This window comes from Vulpes lagopus, chromosome 21 (assembly GCF_018345385.1).
Source record: "Vulpes lagopus strain Blue_001 chromosome 21, ASM1834538v1, whole genome shotgun sequence".
Classification (NCBI taxonomy): Eukaryota; Metazoa; Chordata; class Mammalia; order Carnivora; family Canidae; genus Vulpes; species Vulpes lagopus.
The window spans coordinates 41690930-41717887 of record NC_054844.1 but is presented as its reverse complement, the minus strand read 5'-3'; the positions used below and the strand labels follow the sequence as shown (position 1 = coordinate 41717887).

Here is a 26958-nt window from a genome sequence, read left to right as displayed (position 1 = left end):
AGGCATTAATTTGAGAGGACTTAATTTCCAGTGTTTTTCTTCTGTCATGGACAATGGCTGAAATTTCTTTCTGCTCAGCTCTTTCAGTTTCCAGCTGCTTCCTCCCCCACGCACCCCCTCCCCACCAAGAACTCTGGGTTTTTTTCCATATAATTTAGTCTCCAGGCAAAGATTTTGACACATTCTATATGCAGATTTGAGGGCTTAGACCTTCTGGGGCTCTCTCTCTTCATAGATTTCCCACCTAATGACTCTGGCTTCCCTGCCAACATGGAGCTGTATCCTTTTACACCTTACGCCAGTAGGCAGTGGTTATCTCTCAAGCTGCTTGGAATTATGGCGATGTCCTCAGACAAGAAAAATCACAAAACTCGTAAATGTCACATTGCATTTCATCTTTCAAAAGTAGTTACTCTCCAATTTCTGTCTTCTGTGGGTCATTTTCCAGTGCTCTCAAGTACTTTAAAAAATATTGTTCAAAATTTAAAAACTCTGTCTCTGGGAGGATTAATCTGACCAAGTTATTCCACCATTTTCATAAACTAGAGGCTCATGCTATTGATTTTTGTTTATTCTGTATTTAGCAATCTTTTTTTTTTACTCAACAAGCTAATAAACTTCTATTTGTTTATATATTAGTAGATTCTCTTGTATTTTCTATATAGACTAGCATATCATCACCAAATGTTTTTGTTCCTTTGTATCCCATTCATATAGCTCACTTCTTTCTAGCCAATGTGCTAGTTATCATCTCCAGCACAATGCTAAATGGAAAGTGAGCATCCTCATTGTAGTTTTGACTTTCATGGTAGTGCTTTTCAACTGTCATTAAGTATTCTGTACTGTAGGCTTTTGATAGTTCTATCAGTTCAAGAAGTCTCTTTCTGTTCCTTGCTTGTGTAAATGTTGAGGTTTATCTTGTTTTCCCTGAATCTATTGAGATGATCTCATGATTTTCCACCTTTAAGCTGTAAATAAGATTTTTTATATAGATTTTTCTGATACTTAACTATCTTTGGTCTGACCCTCCTTCAACCTCATCTGTTATTTCTTACATACTACTGGGTTTGATTTGCTATTGTGGAAGATTGTATTTTCTGGTACAATATCTCCACATATATCCACCCCAGTGTCTCCCATTCCATCTGCTCTTTTGCAATGTGACTTTGCCTCCATCTCAAGACATTCTCTAAGAATCTGAATCTTGAATCTGGGCTGAGCAGTAGAATGCAACTGAAGTGGTGTATGACCTCCAAGAGTGGATGAGAAGTTCACAGCCTAACATGCTCTCCTTATGTTTCTTTCTTTTTTTAAAATTTATATTCGGTGCCAACATATAACACCTGGTGCTCATCCCATTAAGTGCTCTTCTTCGTGCCCATAACCCAGTCACTCCTCCCCCACCTCCTTCCACAACCCTTTGTTTTCCAGAGTTAGGAGTGTCTCATGGTTTGTCTCCCTCTCTAATTTTTTCCTATTCAGTTTCCCTCCTTTCCCTATACTTCACTATTTCTTATATTCTGCATATGAGTGAGATCTTGTGATGATTGTCCTGATTGACTTATTTCACTTAGCATAATACCCTCCTGTTCCAACATGCTGAGGCAAATGGTTGGTATTCGTCTTTTTTGATGGCTGAGTAATATTCCGTTGTATATTTATACCACATCTTCTTTATCCACTCATCTGTTGAAGGACATCATGGCTCCTACCACAGTTTGGCTATTGTGGACATTGCTGCTATAAACATTGGGTGCAGGTGTGCCGGCGTTTCACTGCATCTGTATCTTTTATTTTTTTATTTATTTATGATAGTCACACAGAGAGAGAGAGAGAGAGAGAGGCAGAGACACAGGCAGAGGGCGAAGCAGGCTCCATGCACCGGGAGCCCAACGTGGGATTCGATCCCGGGTCTCCAGGATCACGCCCTGGGCCAAAGGCAGGCGCCAAACCGCTGCACCACCCAGGGATCCCCTGCATCTGTATCTTTGAGGTAAATACCTAGTAGTGCAATTGCTGGGTCGTAGGGTAGCTAGGTCTATTATTAACTTCTTGAGGAACCTCCACACTGTTCCAGAGCAGCTGTACCAGTTTGCATTCCCACCAACAGTGCAAGAGGGTTCTCCTTCACATCCTCTCCAACATTTGTTGTTTCCTGTCTTGTTAATTTTAGCCATTCTCACTGGTGTGAGGTGGTATCTTCATTGTGGTTTTGATTTGTGTTTCCCTGATGGCAAGTGATGTGGAGCATTTTCTCATGTGCTTGTTGGCCATGTGTAGGTCTTCTTTAGAGAAATGTCTGTTCATGTCTTGCACCCATTTCATGACTGGATTGTTTCTTGGGTGTTGAGCTTGAGAAGTTCTTTATAGATCTTGGATACTAGCCCTTTATCTGATACGTGTCTATGCTACCCAGAACAATTTATACCTTCCATATAATCCCTATCAAAATACCATGGACTTTCTTCACAGAGTTGGAACAAATGATCTTAATATTTGTGTGGAACCAGGAAAGACCCCAAATAGCCAAAGGAATGTTGAAAAAGAAAATCAAAGCTGGGGGCATTACAATCCCAGACTTCAAGCTATATTACTGGTCATCAAGACAGTAGTCATCAAGACAGTGTGGTATTGGCACAAAAACATGTAGATCAATGGAACAGAATAGAGAACTCAGAAATGGACCTGCAACTCTATGGGGGTCATTTGGTCAACTCATCTTTGACAAAGCAGGAAAGACTGCCCACTGGAAAAAGGACAGTTTCTTTAATAAATGGTGTTGGGAAAATTGGACAGCCACATGCAGAAGAATGAAACTAGACCATTCATTCTCTTACACCATACACACAAAATCAAAATGGTTGAAAGATCTAAATGTGAGAATCCATCAAAATACTAGAGGAGAACACAGGCAACAACCTTTTTGAACTTGGCCACAGCAAAGTCTTGCAAGACCCATCTGTGAAGGCAAAAAAGAACTATTGGGGGCAGCCCCGGTGGCCCAGCGGTTTAGCACCTGCCTTCAGCACAGGGCATGATCCTGGAGACCCAGGATGGAGCCTGCCTCTCTCTCTGTGTCTCTCTCATGAATAAGTAAATAAAATCTTAAAACAACAACAACAACAACAAAAAACTATTGGGACTTCATCAAGAGAAAAAGCTTCTGCACAGTGAAGGAAACAACAAAACTAAAAGACAACCAATGGAATGGGAGAGATATTCCTGATGTTTCTTTGGAGGACCCAGCTGCATGTTCTATGAAGCCCAAGCTATAAGGAGAGGCCACGTTGAAGTGCTTTTGATCAATAGTCCCAATTGATCTTAGTCTTTATTATCCAAGCCTGGGTGTCAGATGTGTGAGTAAAGATGCCTAGATGATTACAGCCTGTATATGATGACAGCTTCAAATCTCCCCCAGGCACTGGAGATTTTGCAACCAAGCCCAGACATTTTAGAGTAGAGATGTCATTCCTGTTGTGCTTTGTCCAGTTCATGATGCATAGAATGTGTTTGTATGGCTTTATGCCACTGAGTTGGGGTGGTATATTACACAGCAACTGAAACAGCTAGGTTTTATTTGTAATTTGCATTTTTTCACAAGGGAGATTGATTTTTTTAAAAGATGTTATTTATTTATTCATGAGAGACAGAGAGAGAGAGAGAGAGAGAGAGAGAGAGAGAGGCAGAGACACAGGCAGAGGGTGATGTAGGCTCCATGCAGGGAGCCAGACGTGGGACTTGATCCCAGGCCTCCAGGATCACACCCTGGGCTGAAGGCGGTGCTAAACTGCTGAGCCACCCAGGCTGCCCACAAAGGAGATGGATTTATTTAAAAAGTGCCTCAAAAGAACAAACAACCAAAAACTGCCTCAATCTGATTTTGGTATCAAGAGGAGTTGGATTTGTCTCTTTCTTGAATTTTCAAATTGCATAGTTTATAGAAAATTGTCCATTTGAACAAATTTACTGCAAAATCACATAATCCTCTAAGAGTAAACAAAATATACCCTACCTGTAGCTATATTCTTTGTATTTCCTGCTAGTTGTGTGGTGTGCATACACACATGAATTTTGCTAGAGATTTTACTGGATTATTTTTAAGAAATCAGCTTCTGGCTTTGTGAGTCTTTTCTATTTTCTTTGTTTTCTTTTTATTAATTTGTTTCCCTCATTTCCTTCCTTCTACTTTCTTAGAGGGGCTTTTCCTTTGCTTAGTTGAATACGACTAACTTATTTTTAGCTTTTGTTTTTTAATAAATGCATTTTATATATTTTAATGATTTTATTTGAGAGAGAGAGAACGAGAGACCAAGCATGAGAAGGGGGGAAGGGATAGGAGAGGGAGAAGCAGAGTCCTTGCTGAGCAGGGAGCCTGGTGTGGTCCTTTAACCCAGGACCCTGGGATCATGACCTGAGCCGAAGGCAGACGCTTCACCAACTGAGCCACCCAGCGGCCCTACGTGCTTTTAATATAAATTTCCTTTCCATCTGCTTCTTAGTAATTCCCATTATTTCCAGGTTCCATGTTGCATTTTGTCAGCTCTACCATATTTACAGCAATTATTTCAGAAATGAGTGTTCATCTTCATAGACTGAGAACAGAAGTTCAGAAAAGTTAATGAGGTCATCAGGTGGGCCTCTGTCAACGCTCTACTTTCAGGATCTTGCCTCCATCCCAAAGTGCTTCCTCCCCTCGTGGGCCAATCCTTCGACTTGTTCTTGGAATCTCTGCCCCTCCTGCTTCCTTAAGGACATTTTTGGGTCAGTTATTCCTCACTGCTTTATCTGGATGTTTTCTCTTTTGGCTCTTTCCTCTGATGCAGGGATATTTTATTTCCGTCTTTTTACAACAGCCTCCCTTGATTCTACATCCCTCATTTAACTACTGTACCACCTCTTTGCTGTGTGAAGAAACTTCTGGAAAGGGTAACCTGTTCAGGCACATTTCCCGTCGCTCGTATTTTGAACCGGCTTCTGCCTCCATCACTGCAAATGAAACCATCCTGACCAAGGTCACCCGTGACCTCCCCACTGCCAAATACAGCAGATGCCAGTGTGTCATACTCAGCTTCACTGTAGTCTTCGGCATCGTCGACCACTCCCTCTTTAAGACTCTGATTTCTTTGCCCATGTTCCTTCTTGGTTTTGCCCTTACCTCTCCAGTCATTCCCTCTCCCTTCTCCCTCCACCCGTCTTCACATGCTCTTGTTTCCCACAGCTCCATTATTGATCCTTTCCTCACTCTAGGGATCTTCCTTGGCAACATCATCCACTTCCCTGGCTTCAACTACCGTCTTTAAAAGGTCTCCCAAATATCTAGTTCATGCCAGAGCTCTCTTGAGGCAGAGATCAAAATATTTAGCCGCCCATTGAACGTGTTCACTTGTTTGTGCCACAGCACCTCAAATGAACATGACCAAAAGGGAGCTTTTCCCCCCCATACCTCTTCTTCCTCTTTTGTTCCCTACTTGGTAAACAGCCCTACATTTTTTTTTTTTTTTTTTAAGATTTTATTTACTCATGAGAGCACAGAAGGAGAGGCAGAGACATAGGCACAGGGACAAACAGGCTCCCTGGGGGATCCTGATGTGGGACTCAATCCCAGGACCCCAGGATCATGACCTGAGCCAAAGGCAGATGCTCAACCGCTGAGCCACCCAGGTGCCCCTCTACCTAACTTCCTAAGGAGTTACTTTGGATTCCTCCTTCCTTACCCTGAATATCCAGCCACTGAGATCTTACCACCTCCCAAGTTTGCTCACATTGCCTCCTCTCCATCCTGTCACTGCCTTGGCTGAAGTGCTCTTGCTCTGTCACTGCAATTTCCGCAAAGACCTCCCAGCTGGTCTCCCTGCCTCGGGTTTCATCCTTCCCTACCCACACTGATCCATTTTCTATACCACGTATATTATTCCCTTGCTATCAACCCCTCATGGCCTTTTTAGTCCTCTGGATGAAAGTCCAAAATTCCTAGCATGATACATAAGGCCCTTAGTGATCTGTCCTTGGCTCAAGCCTCCACAGATAATTATTTTTCCCCCCCTTCAGACCCTCCATCCTAATAATGAATTGTAGTTCCCAGGAAATGCAACTTTGCTCTTCTGCTTGTTGCTTTATCTGGTTGTCTCATCCTTCAAAACTCAGTTCAGGGGCATCTGGGTGGCTCAGTCACTTAAGCATCTGCCTTCAGCTCAGGTCATAATCCCGGGGTCCTGGGATCAAAATCTCTAAAAAAAAAAATTAAAAAAGAAAAAAAACCCCACACAACACAAAAAAGCAAAACTCCATTCAGATGTTACCTGCTCCAGCCTGTATTCCTCATTATTCCCCCTCGTCACTGGAGTGGGTGCCTGCCCCACCTCTAGTCATAACCCTTAATATATCGTGCTGTTTTCCTGTATCTCCTTCAAAGCAATGACTTCATTTTCTCTTTGTAGCTTCAGTTCTTGTTGCTGTGCCTTGGGCCTAATGGATATGCATCCAATAAATATTATGTTAGGCGAAAAAAAATGTTCCCAGCTACCTAAGTAGCTCGGACAGTAGTAGTTCAAGGACCAGTTTTAATGTTGGAGAACTCACAATTTGATGGGTTCTGATCGTTTCCTGAAACCAAGAAAAGAAGGGCAAATGACTTACATGTTAGCAAAGGCCGAACTCTAGCCCCATTACAAATTAGAAAAAATAAAATTTGTGATCCATAGTTTACAACTACCATATACCACATGGATAGGAGGAAAGCCAAACTTTAATTGTTCCTGACAAAAGCTTCTTAGTTTTCAAAATGACCCTCTTGTGTTCCTTGATCTGTCTTCCTGTTATAGCACTGATTTACTATAACTTCGGATCTTTGTGTTCATTTTCCTTAGACCGCTCCAGGTAGCTTTGTCTTACCATCTTTTTTTTTTTTTTTTTTTTTTTGTCTTTCCATCTTAAGTTAAATTTAAAATTTATCAGCTCCAATTTACCAATCCTCCATATGTGTGAAGCATTAAACACAATCAAGCATCAATATTTATTAACACAAGACAAAGGAAACACATTCAATGAGTTAATAGAACACTGTCCTGCCAGATGTTAAATTTAAAAATGTATATCTAGTCTAATTTCAAATAAATAAAAAAACTTTATACATAATTACACAGTACTATAGTTCGAATTTGACACTGGTAAATATCTTGACAGAAAGTAAACAAAACATCATTTAGGACTAAAAAATTATTCTTATACCTTTACACTCTTCCTGTGGACAAACAACATGGCCCATCTACACATACCTAAACCAGAAATGTTGTATGAATGATAAAGAAAAGGCCTATTGTGTATTTGGAGTACTGCAGCTCTTGCTCCAAATACTCTTGCTTTTACATCAAAGCAGACAACAAAAACAACACTAAGGCATAGGTCATGTTGGAGTTTGAGGGTGAGGTGGTAACTCCTCATTGCTTAGTCTAAAAGATTGCTGGATATTCAAGGAAAGTAATTTATTTGGCCAAGATATTGAGCACCATGCCTGGGGCAGAGACCTTAACAAAAAAACCTAAGGCCTCGGGCCCTTTGTTGATTCAACAAAAGCGTTAAGCAAGCACTGCCCAGGGACTAAAGAAAAGAGACACACTCGCATCACCAGTAGACAGGCAATGGTCCCTAAACAGCCTGAGGCAGCACAGCTTCGTGAGGAAAGGACTTGGTGGTGGTGGTGGTGGTGGTGGTCTGGACCCGGCCCCCTTTCTGAGGCAGCAAGCAAAGAAAGGCTGTGGACTCACACCGACGCCCGTCAGCATGCCGGCCATTCCCAGGGTCTCCGTGATGCAGGTGACATCTGTGCAGCTCTAAGAATCCCTTGGGCTTCAAATTTTCCTGAGGCAGCCCCTTCCTCATCGACCTCAACTACTTCTATTTAGAGGCAGAAAGAGGTTCAGAAGCTGTTAGGTGAATGGATTTCTCTTAACTGAAATGGGGGGCGGGGGGAGGCTTGCTCTTATTTTCTTTTTCACAGGCATAAAAGAAAAACCCAGACTGTGTTCAGAGTCTTGGCTAGGCTGTTTCTATCAGCAGTAATGGCCTTCTGGGTCCGCCCCAAGAGTCCATCCTACCACAAAGGTGCTACTGAATGAGGGAAGGGCGAGAGCACTGTGTCATCAAGAGGAAGTTCTCCTATCCGAGTCTGTAAGAGACTAGGCACTGAATCTACAGATGACCCCTCGGACAGGCTAACGACTGGACTCTCTTCCCCTTCCAGAGGATACTCTACCGCAGTTCCTCACGAAACTCCCAAAGACACAGCTCAGCTTTCTTTCCTCCACTAACTCGTTCTGGCTTTGGGGAATACGCAAAAGATCAACAGAGCAGCCACAAGGCGGAAAGCAGAAACTAAAGATAAATCAGAGGCCTGAGGACCTACAATCCAGATGATCAGACCCTCGTAACTGGGAGTTGCCCATACTCTGAGGCTAATGGAGTATCTTATTTGAAAGAATGAGTGTAGATCCCCTCTGCTCAATCCTGCAGCCACCAGCCACACGTGGCTACTGAAAACCTGAAATATGGGCAGTCCGAACTGAAATGTGCTTGAGACACCGGATTTCAAAGACTTACATATCTGTCACTTTTCATGTTTATTTCACATGAAAATTATAGTATTTTTGATATAGCCAGTTAAATAAAATGTACTAAAGTCAATTTCACTCGTTTCTTTTTACTTTTTAAAATGCTGTTACTAGAAAATTTAAAATGACCGGCGTGGCTCACATTATATTTCCAGCAGACGCCCTAACTTGTGTAGTAAGAATTTTTAAAGCAACCCATGGGATAAGACTCTGCCTATATTTTTTTCTTGGAACTTGTGGATTATGGAGATTATAACTATTTAATCCTGAGGATCCCTTGCTTTGTTAGTGAATCATTAACAACTACTGGAAGAAAATTACTTTCCAAATAAGCAGGCTGGTTTTTTTGTAAACTGAACCGTAGCTAGTCACTGGGATTTCTTGCCCCAATGTAAGTGCTTTTTTCCTGTACACCTTAGAACCTCTTCCATCATGTGTAAATTAATTCCATCCAATATGTCAAAAAAGAGATGTGGAACTGGAAAATGTCTTGAAGTCTGCCCTCAGCGGAGAAAAAACTGGGAGGAAAAGAGGCTTCTGTAAAAGGGAGGCAAGAAAGTGGCTTGGAGCCACGAGACTGAAGGGCAGCCCCCGAGAGTGACAAAGGGTCTGGGCTTTGCATTATAAACCGTATTTTCAGGGTAATTACAAGTCTTAAAAATTGTTTAAAAACATATTTAGTTTACATGATGTTACAGTGGGGTAAATAATATGTATTATTAAAATAGTCTAAATAAATATTTACACAATAGACCAGAGTGGGTCAAAGAGAACCATTCTGATTTAACAAGTTAACTCTGTTCACTTGGAGCTTTTCTTTTTTTTAAATTTTTAAAAATATTTCTGTAAGAAAAAAATAATAAAATTCAACTATATTCAAATACATGAAGTATCAGACCAAAGAAAGGAAACCGAGCCAGAGGCCAAACTCAGTCCCACGCTCAGTCCACTTGGCCTGGGCACCACAGTTATTTCAAAAGAGTTTCTTGCATACATCAGGCTTCCCCTATTTCAGCATAAGCCTAGCTATTTTGGCAACCCAAATCGGTCAGTTTTGAGATCTGTAGCTATGTCACCTTTACAGTTTCACGTGACTGCCGATCCCACTGCCTTCCCAGCCTGTCATTCTTGTTCTTAAAATCCCTGCCCCCATGAACTGGAAGAACAGAGGACACTCTTCAGTTTTCCGAAAAGAGAAGCTACATGTATAAACTGTAGACGCAGTTGACAATGGGCCTGGAAAAAGAGGAAATCCTACATTCTTACGTAGTCACTCTAAATTTGAAACACAGTTTCAACACCGGGGGCCAGAGTGAGTTATTGTGGTTCCTTAGGATAGGGTGGGATCTAACGAAGCTTAGCCTTTTCATAGCATTTTGATTTTTAAACTGAGATTTTTCAGGTTGAATTCTTAAAAGCTTAAGCTGATTCTGGGAATGCAAGCTTTAAAAACAAACATAGGCAGCTTTAGTTTATAAAATACATTAGCCAACAGAGACGTCGTACAATGTGCAGCGAAACCTGCCAACAATTTGCACTGTTTAGTTACCTATTCAATTACACTGCATTAAGAGAATACTGAAATTCTCTCCAAGTAGAAACGTTTCTACTTTTGTTGTCATGACTATACAAGCCAATTCTTCAACTTTTTTTTTTTTAAGCTGAATTGTGTGTATTCTTATTTACATGTTTAAAACACTGGTCAAAATGTTTTACTCTCAAGATTTATATATATAAAGTAACTCTCATATTCAGTGGATTATTTGATTTGCTTAAGGGTCAGCAGAAAATAAGCTGAGCAGTTCCACGTTAACAAAACCTGCAGAATGTCCAGCTACGGTAAAATGGCGGAATACAGTACAGAGCGGGGAACTGTGGAGCTCCGACTACCCCTTCGTGTGAATTCATTAAACTCCCTTACAAAATTCTAAAACAGCATTAGATAAAAATACAAGTATATACAACAGATGAAAAAAATGCAACATGCATGTAATTGCTTTAGTGACGTGCTGCTCACGCTATGTCAAAGCTCATGACTGATGGGCTGTTAACATTTTTTTCATTTGCTACCACACGATTCCCCTTTCCTGTGTGTCCCACAGGATGAGATGAAGGATATAATGTAACCATCTCAGCTTATTTCACATCATTTGAAAGCTTGCCCCTAGTCACCGGTCTTTGGTCCTTGTGGTTTTTCAGGATGGCCCCCTATAGTCCCCACAAGGCTGGTTACATGTTATAAGCCACATAGATGGGGTCTAACTGGTCAGCCAGGAAGCTGTCGCGGAGGTGCATCCTCTGCTTCTCTCCTCTGGAGTTGATGGGGATGACACCCGGGTCCACCACAACCACGACGCCAACGATGAGGTAATGCTCTTCCAGGACCACATTTGTCACTAAGGGAACCAGGTCCAGGGCCTCCTGTTCAGAGCCACACAGTTCTACAACCACCACCAGCAGGTTGGTCCACGTGAACACGGCACTGAAATTTCAATGACATTCAGTTAACAGGTCACTACATTTACCAGGCATCGTTTATAGTATCTGCTCAAGACTTAGCCCAATTCCCCCGAAGAGTGCCTTCTCTCTTGGATCCAGCCCGAAGGCTCGCAGGCATGTCTGCAATATGGGACCTTGCCCTACGATCGCAGCTGATCAGCTGAGCCAACCCCAGTCTCTTGGGGGTTTGGAAATGGGATTGGAAGTTGTCAGCTAGTAACATGAACTAAGCCCATGTGAAAGTTCTGGGGTAGCCAGGTGTCCAGAGAAGCACAGAGAATGGCTCTTCAGGGAAGGGAGAATGAAGTGGATGCCCAGAGGGCTCTAGAAAGTGTGAGGACAGTGGTTCCTGATGGCCTTCCCATCCCTTATTTCTATCTTTCTTGAGATCCACAGACACTTTTAGGAACCTCTGAGGTAGCCAAGTATCTTTTGCTTAAGGTTTTTTTTTTTTTTTTTTTTTTTAAGATTTTATTTATTCAAGAGAGACACAGAGAAAGGCAGAGACACAGGCAGAGGGAAAAGCAGGCTCCATGCAGGGAGCCTGATGTGGGTCACGCCCTGAGCCAAAGGCAGATGCTCAACCGCTGAGCCACCCAGGGGTCCCTGCTTAAGTTTTTTTAATTTTTTAAATTTTTATTTTTAAAGTTTTTTTTTTTTTTTAATTTTTATTTATTTATCATAGTCACACAGAGAGAGAGAGAGAGGGAGAGAGAGACACAGGCAGAGGGAGAAGCAGGCTCCATGCACCAGGAGCCCGACATGGGATTCGATCCCGGATCTCCAGGATCGCGCCCTGGGCCAAAGGCAGGCGCCAAACCGCTGCGCCACCCAGGGATCCCTTTAAAGTTTTTTTTAAAAGAGAGTTTGTTATTTGCAACTGAAGACCTTTGGCAAAGAGAATACTCTTAGGCCCAACAGGAAGGGAGTGGACTTCTCCTCATCTGCACTTAATGCCCCATACAGGTGTCTCTCCCATCGTGTGCTGTAAGGCAAAGTTGCCTTACATTGGGTGGGACTGCGGGTGAGAAGGTAGGGCCTGACTTGTGGTATGCAACGTTAAACAGCTTTAAAAACCAGATTCCAATCATTAAAAAACATTTACGCAATATTTAATTGCATTAAAAGTCAAAGGTTTAAAATTAGAGGCTGACGATGCCTCCTTTCTCTGTCTTGTTCTTATAATTCATGGGCATTGTTTGGGTCGGGGAGAGACTCTGACCAAAGTGAGAGGAAGATGCTGACAAAGAAGCATCTAGAAAGCATGAGCCACCATGAAAAGAACTGCGGCTATTTAGTATGGGTTAGAAAAAGAAAAGGAAAGAAAAATGAAAAGAAAAGAGAAAAGAAAAGAAAAAAGAAAAAAAAAAGAAACCCCAACAACAACCAAGAAAGGACACAGCCCATGAAAAATGTAGAAAAGAAACCGGACGGATTCTGTGTTGTCAGGAATCCAGAACGAAAGCCACAAGGTAAAAACTATAGAGTTTTAATTTTAAGGAAGTTGCAGTCAGTGTGAGGCTGGCTGTTCTTTGCTGGGATAACGTGGAGGGAATTCCTACACCAAGAGGGAGGCTGGGGGAGGTCACGATGCGCCTTTTCATCTGCTTTCCATTTGACAGTTCGAGAAGCACATTCCCATTTGATCCTCCCCATAATTAGGAAATAGCACAGAAAGTACTTCACACGAGAAAAGCCGCCTACAAGGGAGAGCTGGTGTCAAGTCGGGTCTTTTGAGTCTAGAGTCATGGGTCTTTCCACCACATGACGCCGACTTTCTAGAGACAGAGCTAGATCTCTTCCGAGGTTAAGAATCTAATGGCAGGAAGGACCCGACTCCACAGAAGTTCCAGAACCTGCCTCGGTCTCTCCACGGGCCCATCTGGCACAGCAGACGGCGCCACGACAACAAAGAGGCATCCGCTGATTTTCTTACCCTCCTTGGGGTTGTGGGCCTGCACTGGGGACAGACGTGGACCACGAGTCAGGCCTAAGGGACACTACGCTGTGGGGGAGCCCATCCCAGGAGGGACGTTACCATTCAGCGATGCTCCTGTGGATGCGGGACACCGAGGTCTCGATGTCGATCGGGTGGTACCGCAGTCCCCTCAGCTCCAGCGTCTCATCCAGGGCTCCCACCACATACAACGCATCGTGACGCTCTGGCGGGAAGAAGAGAACCGTGGTTCATCACACGTAACGAGCGCAATGCAACGCGGGAGTCGAGGGCGCCAAGCCGGACTGCTGGCCATGTGCCGACCCCACTGCTCACCAGCTGCGAGACTGTGAGCAAACTCCTTAGTCTCTGGTCCCGTCTCCCCCTTGGTGAGGCGGAGAATGAGAGGCGGCTGAGTGTCAGGATAATCGTGTAGGGAGGGGACGCGATGCCTGGACCTTGTAAGTGCTAACAAACCCAACCCAACCCAGCCCTTAGCCATGATTAGGGCACTGTGTCCCCGGAACTGTGTCCAGTGCTGGGAAGATGGAAACGTGATTCCTGCCTGAAGACACTTACTGTCCAGCAAGGGGGGAGGGGGGCCAGCGGCAGACACCCCACAGGTGCTCCAGGGTGACTGCTGAGCCTCGTGCGAGGAGTGTGCACACCCCCTGCGCTTGGCTCTGGGTTCAGAGGGGGAAAAGCAGAAACTAGGCTGAGCTTTTATCCTCTGGATAAAGGAATTAGCCAGATGACAGCTGGGGTGGGGGGAGCGGGGAGAGAGGCTGTGAGAGTGAGAAGAGGGGAGTGCACGCTGTTGCTCCTAAACCTTTGCAAGGAGTCCAGATACAGGGACTGGGGTTGCAGAGCGCGGACAGACTAGTCCTGGTTATTAGCAGGGTTTCTAATCTGGCTAGAACATGGCAGAGATATATATTTTTTAAATATTTTTATTTGCTTATTTGACAGCACAAGCAAGGGGAGCAGCAGGCAGGAGGAGAGGGAGAAGCAGGCTCCCCACTGAGCAGGGAGCCTGATGTGGGGCTCAATCCCAGGACCCCGGGACCATGACCTGAGCCGAAGGCAGACGCTTCACCGACTGAGCCCCCTGGGTGCCCTCCTCTTTTAATTATACGCACACAGCACGTACATAAGGCCACACAGATGGCTTATGTCTATGCAGAGACCGTGCTTTGAAGAGATGACTTTGCTAGGTCCATGGAATATGGTATTTTCAGGAAAACTGAGCAAACAAAGCGCCAGGAGCTGCTGGAGAGAGAAGGCTGAGGTCCAACAGATCCCCACCCCTAAGAAGAGCTCATGAAGAGCCGACTAGCTCGCAGGACAGAGGCACGGCGGGGACCCTCACGTCGCTTCCGCGAGCGGGGAAACCTGGTCATTCCTGTTGTCCAGGTGGCTGCGGGGAGGCTCTGTGGTCGCTCAGACTCACAAAGCAGACGGCGGAGGAGGATCCCAAACCAGGCACCTGCTGGGGTACCTCCGTCTCCCCCACTACACTATCCCGCCTCCCCTGAGACGTGGGGCAACTAGGGACGCCGCTCACTGTGGAGCAGATGCAGGGATCCCGGGGCAAGTGCCTTATCTTATCCTTGCTGCCGTGATGGTGCAGCCCGTGTGGCCACCTGCCGCCAGGACGGAGGGCTCGAGGCCCGCAGCGGCGAGGCCCACACGCACAGCCACTGGGTGGAAGGTTCGGGCCGCCTTCCCCCGGCGAGCAGCAGTCTCGCCTCCAACACCAGACGCAAGGGACAGAGCCTGGCAAGACGGCTCCTCCGCACTGACGCCTGCTCTCGGGACCAGGGCAGCGTCCTGAGCATGCCAGGGTGGAACGGCCGCGGGCCTTGGGGCAGGCGGCGGTGCTGACCCTTGGCCAGACGTGCCCGCGGCCTGTGGGCCGGGCCCACAGGAATGTAAACGCCTGTGCGGGCTTAGGAGTCGCAGAAGGGAGTCGCCCCGGCGCGCGGAGCAGGCCGTGGGGGACAGGCCGCGGGGACCATGGGGGGCAGGCCATGGGGGACAGGCCGCGGGGACCATGGGGGGCAGGCCATGGGGGCCAGGCCGCGGGGACCGTGGGGGGCAGGCCGCAGGGGCCAGGCCCCGGGGACCGTGGGGGCAGGCCGCGGGGGCGTGGAAGGGGGAGCCGGGCGGGGGAGCTACCTCCGGTGGCCGCGGTGAGCTCCGTCCTGCGGACAAAACCAAGGTATCCCGTCCGAGCCCAGAGCGTCTGGGCAGCGTCCCCGAAGCTCAGGCGGGTGTTGAAATGATCGGCTTGAAGGGTCTCGCTGTCATAGATGGTGTAGTAGCCGCTGGCCGTGTGGGGGCTGTTCACCCAAATCTACAAGAAAAGGGGGTCGGTCGCGTTTCCGGGGAACACGCAGGGCGGCGCCCTTCACTCCCGGCGCTTATCACCTTTCAAGGACTCCCTGGTTCCGCCACAGCGCACAGGCGGCTGCGCTCGGCAAGGGCGTCCCGCGCGCCCACCAGAGCCGGGCGGGCTCCGGCCGAGCACACGGCGGCCCAGCGGCGGCCCAGCGCACCGGTGCTGCCTGCGGGGCTGCGCGGCCCCGGGCCCCGCAAAGGCGGCGGGCACAAGGCCCCCGGGAAGAGCGCGGGGCCTGGAACTCCCGACGGTCGCTGGCCCGTGCGCCCCAGAGATGGGCAAGAACGTACTTCGCTGTCGCACGATTTCACGAGGCGGGTGAGGCGGGTGCGATTATTTTTTTACGGATGAGGACACTGAGGCCCCGGGCTCGCTAGTCGGGGGCTGCTAAGCGGCAGGCCGGGCCGCCTGTGGCAAACTACGGGGCGAGCCCTCGCTGCCCCTCAAACATCCGAGGGAAGAAAAATTGAGTCTTTAAAAAAATGTATCGCTACGAATACAGATACGGATACATTTTGGAACAGAATATAAAATCTCCACGTTTTTTAAAACACTGAGTAGTTGTGGCTCCTTCGGGCTCCCGACAGGTGGGGGCAGGGAGGACGCGCTCCAGCCCGGCTGCCCCGCCGCCCGCCGCCCTCCGTCCCGCTCCCAGGCTCCCTCTTCTTCGCCTCGGGCCTCGCGGAGAAGATTAAAGCCCTTTGAAAAGATGACGATTCGCAGCGGAAGAGCAGCTAAGGAAGCCGGGCCCACGGGTTCCGAAGGCGCGCCCCGGAGTCCTAGCGCCCACCTCAGAGCAGGCCGGAAATCCGCACGTACCTCTCCGAGGTGAGAGTCCCCCACAGGCCCTCGGGTCTCGGGATTGACGATGACCACTTTCACGCCGGGCAGGATCTGAGCACGAGGGAGACAGAGGACCAGCCCTAAGGCCCCGCACACGCAGGCCAAGGCCGCGGCTACGGCGCCGGTGCCCGCTGCGCTGCCCCGGTGGACGCCGGAGGCGGGGAGATCCGTCCTCCCGGCAAACCAGGGAGGCCCAGGACCGGAGAGCAGGCCCCGGTCAAGCACCGCCCTTTCTCCTCACGGGCCCTGCCCACTGGAGCGCGGCAGTGGAACCCCCTAGAGCAGGAAGGGCAGCGGGGAGACGGGGAGACGTGAGGCATCGGCCGGGGGACGGGCCTTGGCAGGAGAATGGGCCTGCCCCTGGGATCTCCCTGAGGAGAGGAAAGCAGCGGGGGCTGGCGCCAAGAGGGGCCCACGGCTTCTCCGGCCTCCCATCTGCTGCCCCTGGGACCTCCTTTCCATCTTGGGTTTCGAGGGTCTGGGGCCAGCTGAGGAGCGCTGCGACGACTACGTAGGCTCCCACATCGAAGGCCTCAAGGGAGGAAGAGAAAAGACGCGCCGGGCGAGGTGGGGCACCGCGCTAAGGCTTCTGGGGCGCCCAGCCACGAGCTGAGGCAGGTGGAGATCTGACAAGGCGGGAAGACCTGCCCGGCTCCACTTGGAAGAGTTCAAACGGCAGAGAGGAGCTGGAGTTAGTGCCCCAGGGACCGGATCTGCGGCTTGATGGGGTACGCACGATCCCCTGCTTTCTTTTTCTTTTTTAAAGATTTTATTTATTCATGAGAGACACACAGAGAGAGGCAGAGACACAGGCAGAGGGAGAGGCAGGCTCCATGCAGGGAGCCCGACGTGGGACTCGATCCCGGGTCTCCAGGATCACACCTTGGGCTGAAGGCGGTGCTAAACCGCGGAGCCACCGGGCTGCCCGATCCCCTGCTTTCTTTAGAATCGCCCCCTCTGCCTTTCAGAATTACTAGAAGGAATTCGGAGGCATCATCCCTCTCTCTTCAAAAGAATGAGAAACTCGCCAGCTTATGCTGATGTTCCATCACCCTCAGTGAAGTGCTCAGAGCTGCTACAGACGTAATGTTGGGTCCCTCCAACAGTCACGCGCTATGTAATCGACCTAAACCCCCAAGGTGATGGTATCAGGAGCTGGGGCCTCCCACCGCGTGACAACACAGCGACAGGATGGCCAACTCTGAACACAAATCCTTCGCCAGGATCTGCTGGTGCCATGATCCTGGACTTCCCAGTCCCCAGAACTGTGAGGAGTACGTTTGCTCTTTATAAGCCACCCGGTCTATGGTGTTCCGTGACAGCAGCCCAAAGGGACTCCAAAGAGCTGTGTCTGCTCTTGAACATTTTATTTTTTTATTTTTATTTGTTTTGCTCTTGAACATTTTAAAGCCTCAACCTAATCTAAGAAATCTTCTCCCCAGAGACACGCACTCTCTATATCCATAATCCCTTCCCCGTTTTGATTTCTCTTTCAGCTTTAAACACATGTATGCCTTCCCTGATCTGCAACCGCACGCCCCACTGCCACCTACTTTCCTCCTTGTAGCATTTATAAAGCCAGGACTGCCTCTTTCTAAGTGTTGTTCGCCCCTCCACTTTGAATGTAATGAACACTGAATTTTGCTGATTTGTCAAAATAGAATAAGGTGTCAGTTGGATAAAAAAAATCTGTGGAAATGAAGAGAGTTCAAATCTAGAATTCTTATCTATGTACTCATATGAATTCAAAAGTATTAGCTAAGGTGAAATTCTTGATTTATCTTCGGAATTCACTCAAGGCTTGCCCTGGGTGCTAATATATTCTAGGCTTCGGATTTCTTTAAAATGAACCACCTAAAAAATAAAAAATAGGGCAGCCCGGGTGGCTCAGCAGTTTAGCACGGCCTTCAGCCCAGGGTGTGATCCTGGAGACCCGGGATCGAGTCCCACGTCAGGCTTCCTGCAGGGAGCCTGTTTCTCTCCCTCTGCCTGTGTCTCTGCTTCTCTCTGTGTGTCTTCTATGAATAAATAAAATCTTAAAAATAAAATAAATAAAAAATGAAACGAACCATTTCCCCAGGCAGACCACCTTCCAAAGGTTAATAGAACAAATTACCTTTCCAGACTCTGAGAGGAGCAAACTCTGGGGGGCACCCCGTTCCACAAGACGAACCCTGCAGAAGAACAATATTCACTATACACACACACACACACACACACACACACACACTTGAAAAACTAGCTGCACCGTGTCTGCTACAGCTACATACTGCCCTCCTAAGGCCTCTATTTTGTGTCTCCTTCTCATGCTACAGCAGAGTTTCTCAGACTCAGCACTATGACATTTTGGGTCAGATAACGTGCTTTTATAATTTTTAGTGAGGGGCTACCTATTCTGTGCGTTGTAGGGTGTTTAGCAACATCCCAGGCCTCTACCCACTAGATGTCAGTAGCAACCCTTTTGCTGTGACAACCCAAACCGGCTGTGGACATTGTCAAAGGTCCTCTGGAGGGCAAATTCTCCTCAGGCTGAGACCCAATGTGCTCTCCCTGTGCAGGTTGGGGCAGTGCCAGGGGGCACGTCAGTGAATGCCGCTGAGGTCAGTGGGGCCTGGGCAAAGGTCCCAGAGCCCTAGGGCCAGGTGCTCACCTTGGGACATAGCTAACATTTCCCCTGTAAGCTGATGAGGAGGAGAGCTTTTACTCCTGGGGTTTGGATAAAGTGTGGTTTCAAAAACTCTACTCTGCCTCATTTATCTTATCTGTTCCATCTTTTATTTTTAAACTCCCAGAGCAAAGAGCCTATCCATTTTAGTTCAGTTTATATCAAACATCACAAAATATTTCTACACAGGAAGGAACTAAGTATTACTCTTTAATATTAAAGAACAGCACAGCAACTATGAGAATTAAAGCTTTCTTCTTACAAGTGTAAATCTTATCAGGTGTGTTTTTTTTTTTAAAGATTTATTTATTTATGATAGACACACAGAGAGAGAGAGAGGGAGGAGAGAGGAAGAGAGAGAGAGAGAGGCAGAGACACAGGAGGAGGGAGAAGCAGGCTCCATGCCAGGAGCCTGACATGGGACTCGATCCCGGGACTCCAGGATCGTGCCCTGGGCCAAAGGCAGGCGCTAAACCGCTGAGCCACCCAGGGATCCCCCTTATCAGGTGTTAATTAAAACAAATTCCTTCCCTCTTCCCATCCCTCCCGGGAAGATACACATAAAAGGGATGAGGGAGAGAGCCAGCTTTTTCCAGGCTTGGAAATTTTTCATGCTTAGAAACTCCAATAGGGAGTGAGCACAATAAATCTACTGTACCTGTCATGTCTCAATGATTTCAGATCTACATACACAGTAGTTGGATCAGGCCCTGAAGTTCCCTAAAGAAAAAGAAATCAATGCATTGTTTATTTATGTATTTCCATATTTCACATTCTCAAATCAAGAAATAATTTAGCCATATGTATGGAAAATCCACACTCTGTTCTGAAAGCTCAAAACAGATGAGGCAGGGTTGCAGTCAACACCCGAAAGAGACTCACGGCCTCGTGTTTCTTTCCCTCCCTCCCCTGAGAGAGTAGGCCAGGGCCTGGTCTCGGGGCTGGAGAAGCTCCCGAGAGGCTACCAGGCTGAGGAGGGGCTTCCTCCCTGGACTTAAGGCAGACACGAGACCGGCCGGCATCCACCGGATTTTCAAAACCAACACTGGCCTAGGCGAATGGCAGGGAGCCTGGGATGGGCTCCATGGGTAAATCACCATGATGCTATCTGAAAGTCACTTGCCCATGGTCACAGAAGCCCTGAAAGCACCCACCCACGGCTGCCATCTTCTCTTACTCTCACTCTCGTCCATGCCTGTATTTACCATTATGAGTCCCCAAGCCACAGAAAATCACTTAGTTCTTCTCGTTATTTACCCACCAAGAATAACATGGCAATCTTGCCATATGGCTGAAGAAAAGAATACAGACTTATTTGTGCTTTCTTTGTTTAAAAAAAAGGGGGGGGGGAGGAGACAGAGAAACATAAGGTAAATATAAGATATTGATAAAATTCAAAGAGGAGTCAAAAATCTTGATTCATCATGATGTACCATTAAACTACTACAAGAAACGTGGAAATCGGCGTTCAGCTGCCGGGCGTGGCCCGAGGGCATGCCCCTAGTAAGGGGGTGATCCCACAGAAGGAGCCTGTGAAGAACAATGCTATTATCTTCACCCTGTAGGTGCGCCAAGTGTGGCAGGCGAAGCCCGCGGCCCCAGAGCAGGTAAGTGGAATCGGGCTCGTGCCAGGCTGGCTGGCTGCGCAGCCTCGGCTGTGGAGCACCACACGCTTCTCTTCCCCTGACCATCAAGGAATTTCATGATCATCACCTGTAAACATATCGCTACGTTGACTCTGGATCCAAAAGTGGTGCTGACAGCCCGAGGGGACAGCCCGATGTCTTTGAAGAGCTTGGAGAAGGACTGCTGGAGGGCGATGCGGGGCCGCTCCTCGGCCACAACCACACATGTCCGGATGCAGGAGAGGTTGATTCCTCTGGTCTGTAAGACACCAACGGCAGGGAGCTGAAGTTAGTAGGAATGCAAAAAGGACTGAATAGGCAGGGCCACTGTTCTGTCTCTCCAGTCAGGAAAAGCCAAGGAACGGTGTAGTCTCATCTCAGACGCCCAGGGAAAAGAAATGCCAAATGCCAACGCATTCCACTAACATTACTACCCACTGGTGAATCTGTTCATTCTCTATCTCTTTCCTCTTTCATCTAAAAACCTTAGATTATTCAGGGACCCATTTTTATACCTCCCCATTTCTGTACTTTAGATGTCTTCCTATTTCAAAATGGAGAGAGGGGATTGAGAGAAAAAGAGATCTAGCATTCCAGAGACTGAATCTTACTTCTTCTTATCCTTCTTAGGATCATAATTCTCTATTATTTTTTAAAATTTAAATTCAATTAACATAGAGCATATTATTGGTTTTAGAGGTACAGGCCAGTGAATCAACAGTCTCGTATTGGGGATCCCTGGGTGGCGCAGCGGTTTGGCGCCTGCCTTTGGCCCAGGGCGCGATCCTGGAGACTCGGGATCGAATCCCACGTCAGGCTCCCGGTGCATGGAGCCTGCTTCTCCCTCTGCCTGTGTCTCTGCCTCTCTCTGTCTCTCACTGTGTGCCTATCATAAATAAATAAAAATAAAATTAAAAAAAAATATTTAAAAAAAAAAAACAGTCTCGTATTAACACTCAGTGCTCATCACATCATGTGCCCTCCTTAATGCCCATCACCCAGCTACGCCATCCCCCAACCTCTCCCCTCCAGCAGCCCTCAGTTTGTTTCCTAGAGTTAAGAATCTCTTATGGTTTGTCTCCCTTTTTGATTTTGTCTTGTTTTATTTTTCCTTCCTTCCCCCCATGCTCTTCTGTTTTGTTTCTTAAATTTCACGTAATTTTCTATTAAGAAAATCAGTCTTCTGACTCTCTCATATGTCAGTCAGACATATCATCCCCGGATACACATATGAATGAGCTACCCCTATCTTTGGGGCAGTCCCCAATCTCTACTCCTCTGAGACTGCAAATTTTATTAGAAAAAGTCCTAATGGAGGTCATAGTTGTCTTTCATCTTTACATGAAGTCATTTCCATTCAGCCTCCTGACTAGTTTCATCTTCCTCTCCACAAAGTAAGACTCAGATTAAGCTCTGAAAGAACATATTAAATTAGCGGAAGAAATAAAATTCCTGAGGTTTACAAAATGTTGACTGGCTAGTAAAAAGCAGGCAGATCTGCCTGTCAAACCCTACTCGGGCATCATGTTGCCTGGCCCATTTCTTTAAAACCCTCTGGACCGGCTACTTGTTGCACTTCTTACCTTTAGCACTTCCACCTGGTTCCCAAGCCCTTTGGTGCAGAGCTCCATTACTGAGTAGGAGCAGAAAGTGTCCCTTATTTTGTACTGGTTGACAGTGGAGAGCCAGAGGAAAAGGTTGTTTTCTAACTCCATAGGAGGAATTAAGATGGACTGGTGCCCTGAGTAGACACTGCAACGAAGAAAGGAGAAAGCTGACATTATCAATTCATCGAGATATCTTGATGTACACCATCCATTCAACCAACGTTTACTGCCCGTGAAGTGCAGTGTGAGGTCATATTAGATATAAAGGTCTAAGAATCAACCTTGTTCCTGTCCGACTCACAAGACATGATAACTACCATAAAACAGACTGGTATATACAGTAACTGAGAGGTGAAGATGATTAGTAAGATCATAAAATAAAGAGCAAGTTGTCCAAATTAGGAAAGCTGGGTGGTGGGGTGTGTGTGTGTGTGAGTGCATTTCATTAAGTAGGTATTGCTTAAGTTGGGGCTTAAAGAATGAGTAGGAATTTGGCTGGAGGAAATGGGGTGGGGATGAGAGCATTCCAGGCAGAGGAACAGCATATGGGAAGGAAAAGAAACCCAGAAGTATATGGTGTGTTTAAAGTCATCAGAAATAGCGGCCTACTACGAAATCTTATAGCACAGGACGCATCACAGGGGAGTGGTAAGTGAGGCCAGAAAGGTTGGGACCAAACTGTAATACAAGAGCATAATTATGGTCTGAGGCAGTTTAGACTTTCCCCAGCAGACAGTCGCTGCAGGCTTTAAGCTGGGGTGAATCTAGCACCATGGAGAGGGACTTGAGACACAGACATTGATGACGGAGAGACAGGAGAGGTGAGAGATGGTGAGGCCTGGAATCCGGACAGTGCAGCCAGGATAAAAACGAAGGAATGACAGAGTCACATATTAGACGTATAGTTCACAGCCATCAACCTTCAACCTCTTAAACCCAAGTACAGATCAGAATCACAAGGAACCCAAGAATCTTGTATTTAAAAAATACTGGAATTGTGGTTGCTACCTCTGGAGATGTAAATTAGTGAGTCTGGGGAAAGCCCGTTATTTAGCCTTTTTTTAAAGACCCCTAGGTGATTCTTATGTACAGACGGGTTTAGGGAAAATGGAGCCACAAAGGACATGACACTTAACTGGATGCGAGACATACAGATACAGAAGTGGAAGATCATGCTCACAGTCCTAGTTGGGTCCCTAAGGTGAATGGTCCCATCCTAACAAAGATGAGGACACTCAGGAGAATGCTGAGTTGTAGGTGACTGTGAAGCGTTCATGGAGATGTCTACCAGGGAGGTGAGCATGCAGGGCTGAGATAAGGCTCCCTGGGAGGAGTGGGGATCTGCTATTCCATAAGACACAATCTGGACAGGACACGCATGCTACTTTCCAGCAACACGCTGTCATCCAATCTCATTATACTCCTTCCTGCCAAACCTAGGGGGTACGTCCTGGCTGTCAAAGGATGACATATTTCACCCAAGTATCATCCTTCTACTTGGCTCTGCTTCTAAAATGAGGATTACAGGATGGAGTAGAGAGTAAGTAATAAGATCTCCGACGTTTTGTATGAGGCATAAAACTAACTGATAAGGGAAAAAGGGAATATAAACAAAACTAAATGAGCTTCACAGATACATCAGGTGCACGAATTCTGGAAACATCAGCATTTTGTTGAAACCAAATTAAGGTAGCAAAGGGAAGGATGAGATGGTTATAGCCCCAAAGACATCCCCACTCATTCTGTTACTTTGCTTTTCCATTCCTACCTGCAGAGACACCAGAGTGCAAAGCCAAGTCCACAGTAAGGGTCAAGGCAGATGGCGATTTGCCGAGAAGAGTACAACTCACACTGGAGCTTGATGGCTCTACAGAGAGCATTGACTGCAGAGTGGGACATCTGGAAAGTAGGGAACATGGAACAGGATGGAACTGGCATCCCCACAGGCAGAAAAAGCTCTAATGATAGTTCTGAAAAGTTTCAATCTCCCCCAAACTTCTCAAAATGATGTCTGTTTTCAATTGTTTAAAAAACCTATCTAAGTCTGGGGCGCCTGGGTGGCTCAGTTAGGTGTGTGACTTTTTGTTTCGGCTCAGGTCATGATCCCAGGGTCATGAAATAGAGCCCCATGTCAAACTCTATCCTCAGAGGGGAGTCTGCTTGAGAGTCTGTCCCTCCCTGTCCCTCCACAGCCTCTAAAATAAATAATAAATAAATCTAATAAAAAAAAAAAAAGCCTACAGAAGTCTAATGTAAGGCAACATACTTTTGTTCATTAGTTAATACCAAGTTCTACAAAACATGAATCTATGTTTTCTTACTGGCTTTAACTGTGACTCTTATTATCTTATTAGCTCTTATTAGCTTCTAGGCCAGGTTCAGAACTCTTCATAACACAGATTCCTTGGGATAACTTATTCCGGAAGAGCCAATGCTTTTATTTAAATATAGCAAGGACCTTTGATCCTCCGCCTACTGGTCTCTGGTACAACCAGTTGGCCCCCACATCTGAAGTCCCTGGGGGCAGTGGTCATCTCTATTTTTTGCAGACCTGGCATTTTCCCAGCATCCAGAGAGAGTGAAGATATCCAGAGCACTCTACCTTCACTCCCGTAAGCATGCCAGTTGTGGAGACACTAAAATCAAGATACGCCAGCATCTCGGGAGTAGGAGGCTTATACAACTGAGGTAATCTTTTCCTGGGTAAATCATCTGCAATGAAAAGAAAAAAACCTGATGTCAATCAGACACACTGGAGCATGAAAATCATCGCTCTTCAGCTGGTTTTCTATGGCTTTGCTATGGACAAATATAGCCTCTGGAATTTGCTAAAGCTTAGGCTTCTCTTATTTAACTAAACAGCTCATGTATGTCACTCCTAGAAGTGGGTTGGGGCTGAGGACACTACTGGGTAATAGAAGTAAAGCAAATCTACATCAGGCAAATGTATTTATTAGGTTAGTAAGGGGTCATGTACACGGAGGCAGAAGACATAAACTAAGGAAGCAGATTGCTCGCTGGTGTTCAAATCCAGCTCTGCCTTTTGTCATCAAAGTGACTTGGGAGTTATTTAACTTCTTTGTGTCTGTTTCCTGATCTCTAAACTGGGAATAATACCTACCTTCATAGAACTGTTAGGAAGTTAATTCACATAGAGCACTTTTAAAACAACTCAAAAAGCTCAAAAGGCTTAGCTGTTATCATGCTGGTTCTAAGTTAAAGTTCATTATTTACCATTTAGTACATGCGATAATTATGGACTGCTTTAAGAGTTTTCTCCAAGTTAACGTGGTAGATTTTTAAGAATGAAAAGCTAGAATTAGGGGTTATTTTCCTTTGCTTGTTTATTTATACACCTCCCCCCCTTCCTCCCACATTTGCTTCGTAAGTGTGTCAAAACCAACGGTGTCAAGGATATCTCCGCTCCCAACCAAGCCTCTTTAATGGCTCCTCTGGCTTTCTGGATCAAGAAACAATTCTGACTCTGACTTTTAAATCTATCATTGGGCACCAATCTCTGGTTCAGGCAAAGACTTTATCTATCCCTCAACACACTTTTGTATAGGGTGGGGTTCCTCATGTTCCTAAAGAAACCTTCCTGTTGTCTCTATCAGAGTCCACGGTTCAGGTCTTTCTGAAGTGTGACCGAGTCCAAAAGCCACAGTAGATCCACTTGTATCATTAATACCAACACAGTCCATTTGTGTTATATAACTGTGCTTATGTCCTTTAAGTAACAAATCTAAAAAACTCTAGTTCAGCATCTGGCACACAACCATCACAGATAACTGCCATCCCTGCATTTAAGCCCATACAAATGTTCCTGAGTTGGACAGACACCATGCGGCACTTATTGAAAAGAGGGAGAGAAGAAATTAATGGTTAAGAGGCTGGGAGTGGAGCCAAATTGACTGGGTTTGAATTTTAGTTCTGCTACTTATTTAACTTCCCTATACCTGTTATCCTCATTTGTAAAATGAGGATAAAACTCACACTTATCTAATAGGGTTGGGGTAGGGATAAAATTAGGTAATACATTAGATGACTGGCATATAACTAGGGTGCAATAAAAGATGCTATTATTATGATTATGTGCAAGGTGCTTTACATTATGTCATTTAACCTTTACAGCTCCATGAAGTGGTTATCACAACTCCCACTTTGTGGACAGTTTTGCCCAAGTTAGTAGGGATACACAGAGAGTAAAAACAGAGTATCAGGATTTAAATATCATCTACTTGACTCCAAAACCCACTCTCTTCCCTCTACCAACATTCTCCAGGTATCCCCATGTCTTATCCCCTGTGCTTTTTTAGCAGGAATACCATCTAAAATTCATGTACTTTATAGTTTCTGAAGTACTTTCCTATTATGCTGCACTTGATATTCTCAAAAAATATGTGAGTCAGGTAAGGGTAAGTAGCATTTCAGGAAAGGATAATCACAGAGAAGGTTATATAGAAAATAAGTACTTGAGATTGAACTAGAACTGGGTCTTCTGACTCCTAGTCCAATGCTGTTTTAACTATATCACATCTGGAAGTCAAGGATCCGATCATCTTTATATGGCCTTACATGTACATGGTTACATTCTACATAAGAATCTAACCGCTATTTGAGGATTTCAAGAGTAAGAGAAACACACTTTTGTTTCAAGAGCTCTAAGCAGACTGTGATCTGCATCTTTGGATCTGGTTGTTGTAGCATCCAGTCCAGAGAACCAGACATGAAGTTTTGCCTCTCTCTTAGCAGGTGGAATGTGTTGCAACCTAAGGG

The 26958-nt window shown here is 46.2% G+C and overlaps 1 protein-coding gene across 2 annotated transcripts in view; it reads right to left on the bottom strand.

The window, feature by feature from the left end:
- Window positions 1-6727: 6727 nt before the first annotated feature.
- The window catches only part of DIP2B (disco interacting protein 2 homolog B), a 221772-nt gene continuing 201541 nt past the window's right edge, over window positions 6728-26958 (bottom strand). For both annotated transcript variants that reach the window (XM_041735560.1, XM_041735561.1), the window contains exons 29-38: window positions 24785-24894; window positions 23951-24081; window positions 22159-22327; window positions 20664-20834; window positions 19609-19670; window positions 18402-18459; window positions 16262-16336; window positions 15220-15397; window positions 13144-13267; window positions 6728-11088 (exon numbers count right to left, since the gene is read on the bottom strand). In XM_041735560.1, coding sequence (XP_041591494.1) covers window positions 10836-11088; window positions 13144-13267; window positions 15220-15397; window positions 16262-16336; window positions 18402-18459; window positions 19609-19670; window positions 20664-20834; window positions 22159-22327; window positions 23951-24081; window positions 24785-24894 — 1331 coding nt within the window. In that variant the 3' untranslated portion in view covers window positions 6728-10835. The remainder of the gene's footprint in view (window positions 11089-13143; window positions 13268-15219; window positions 15398-16261; window positions 16337-18401; window positions 18460-19608; window positions 19671-20663; window positions 20835-22158; window positions 22328-23950; window positions 24082-24784; window positions 24895-26958) is intronic.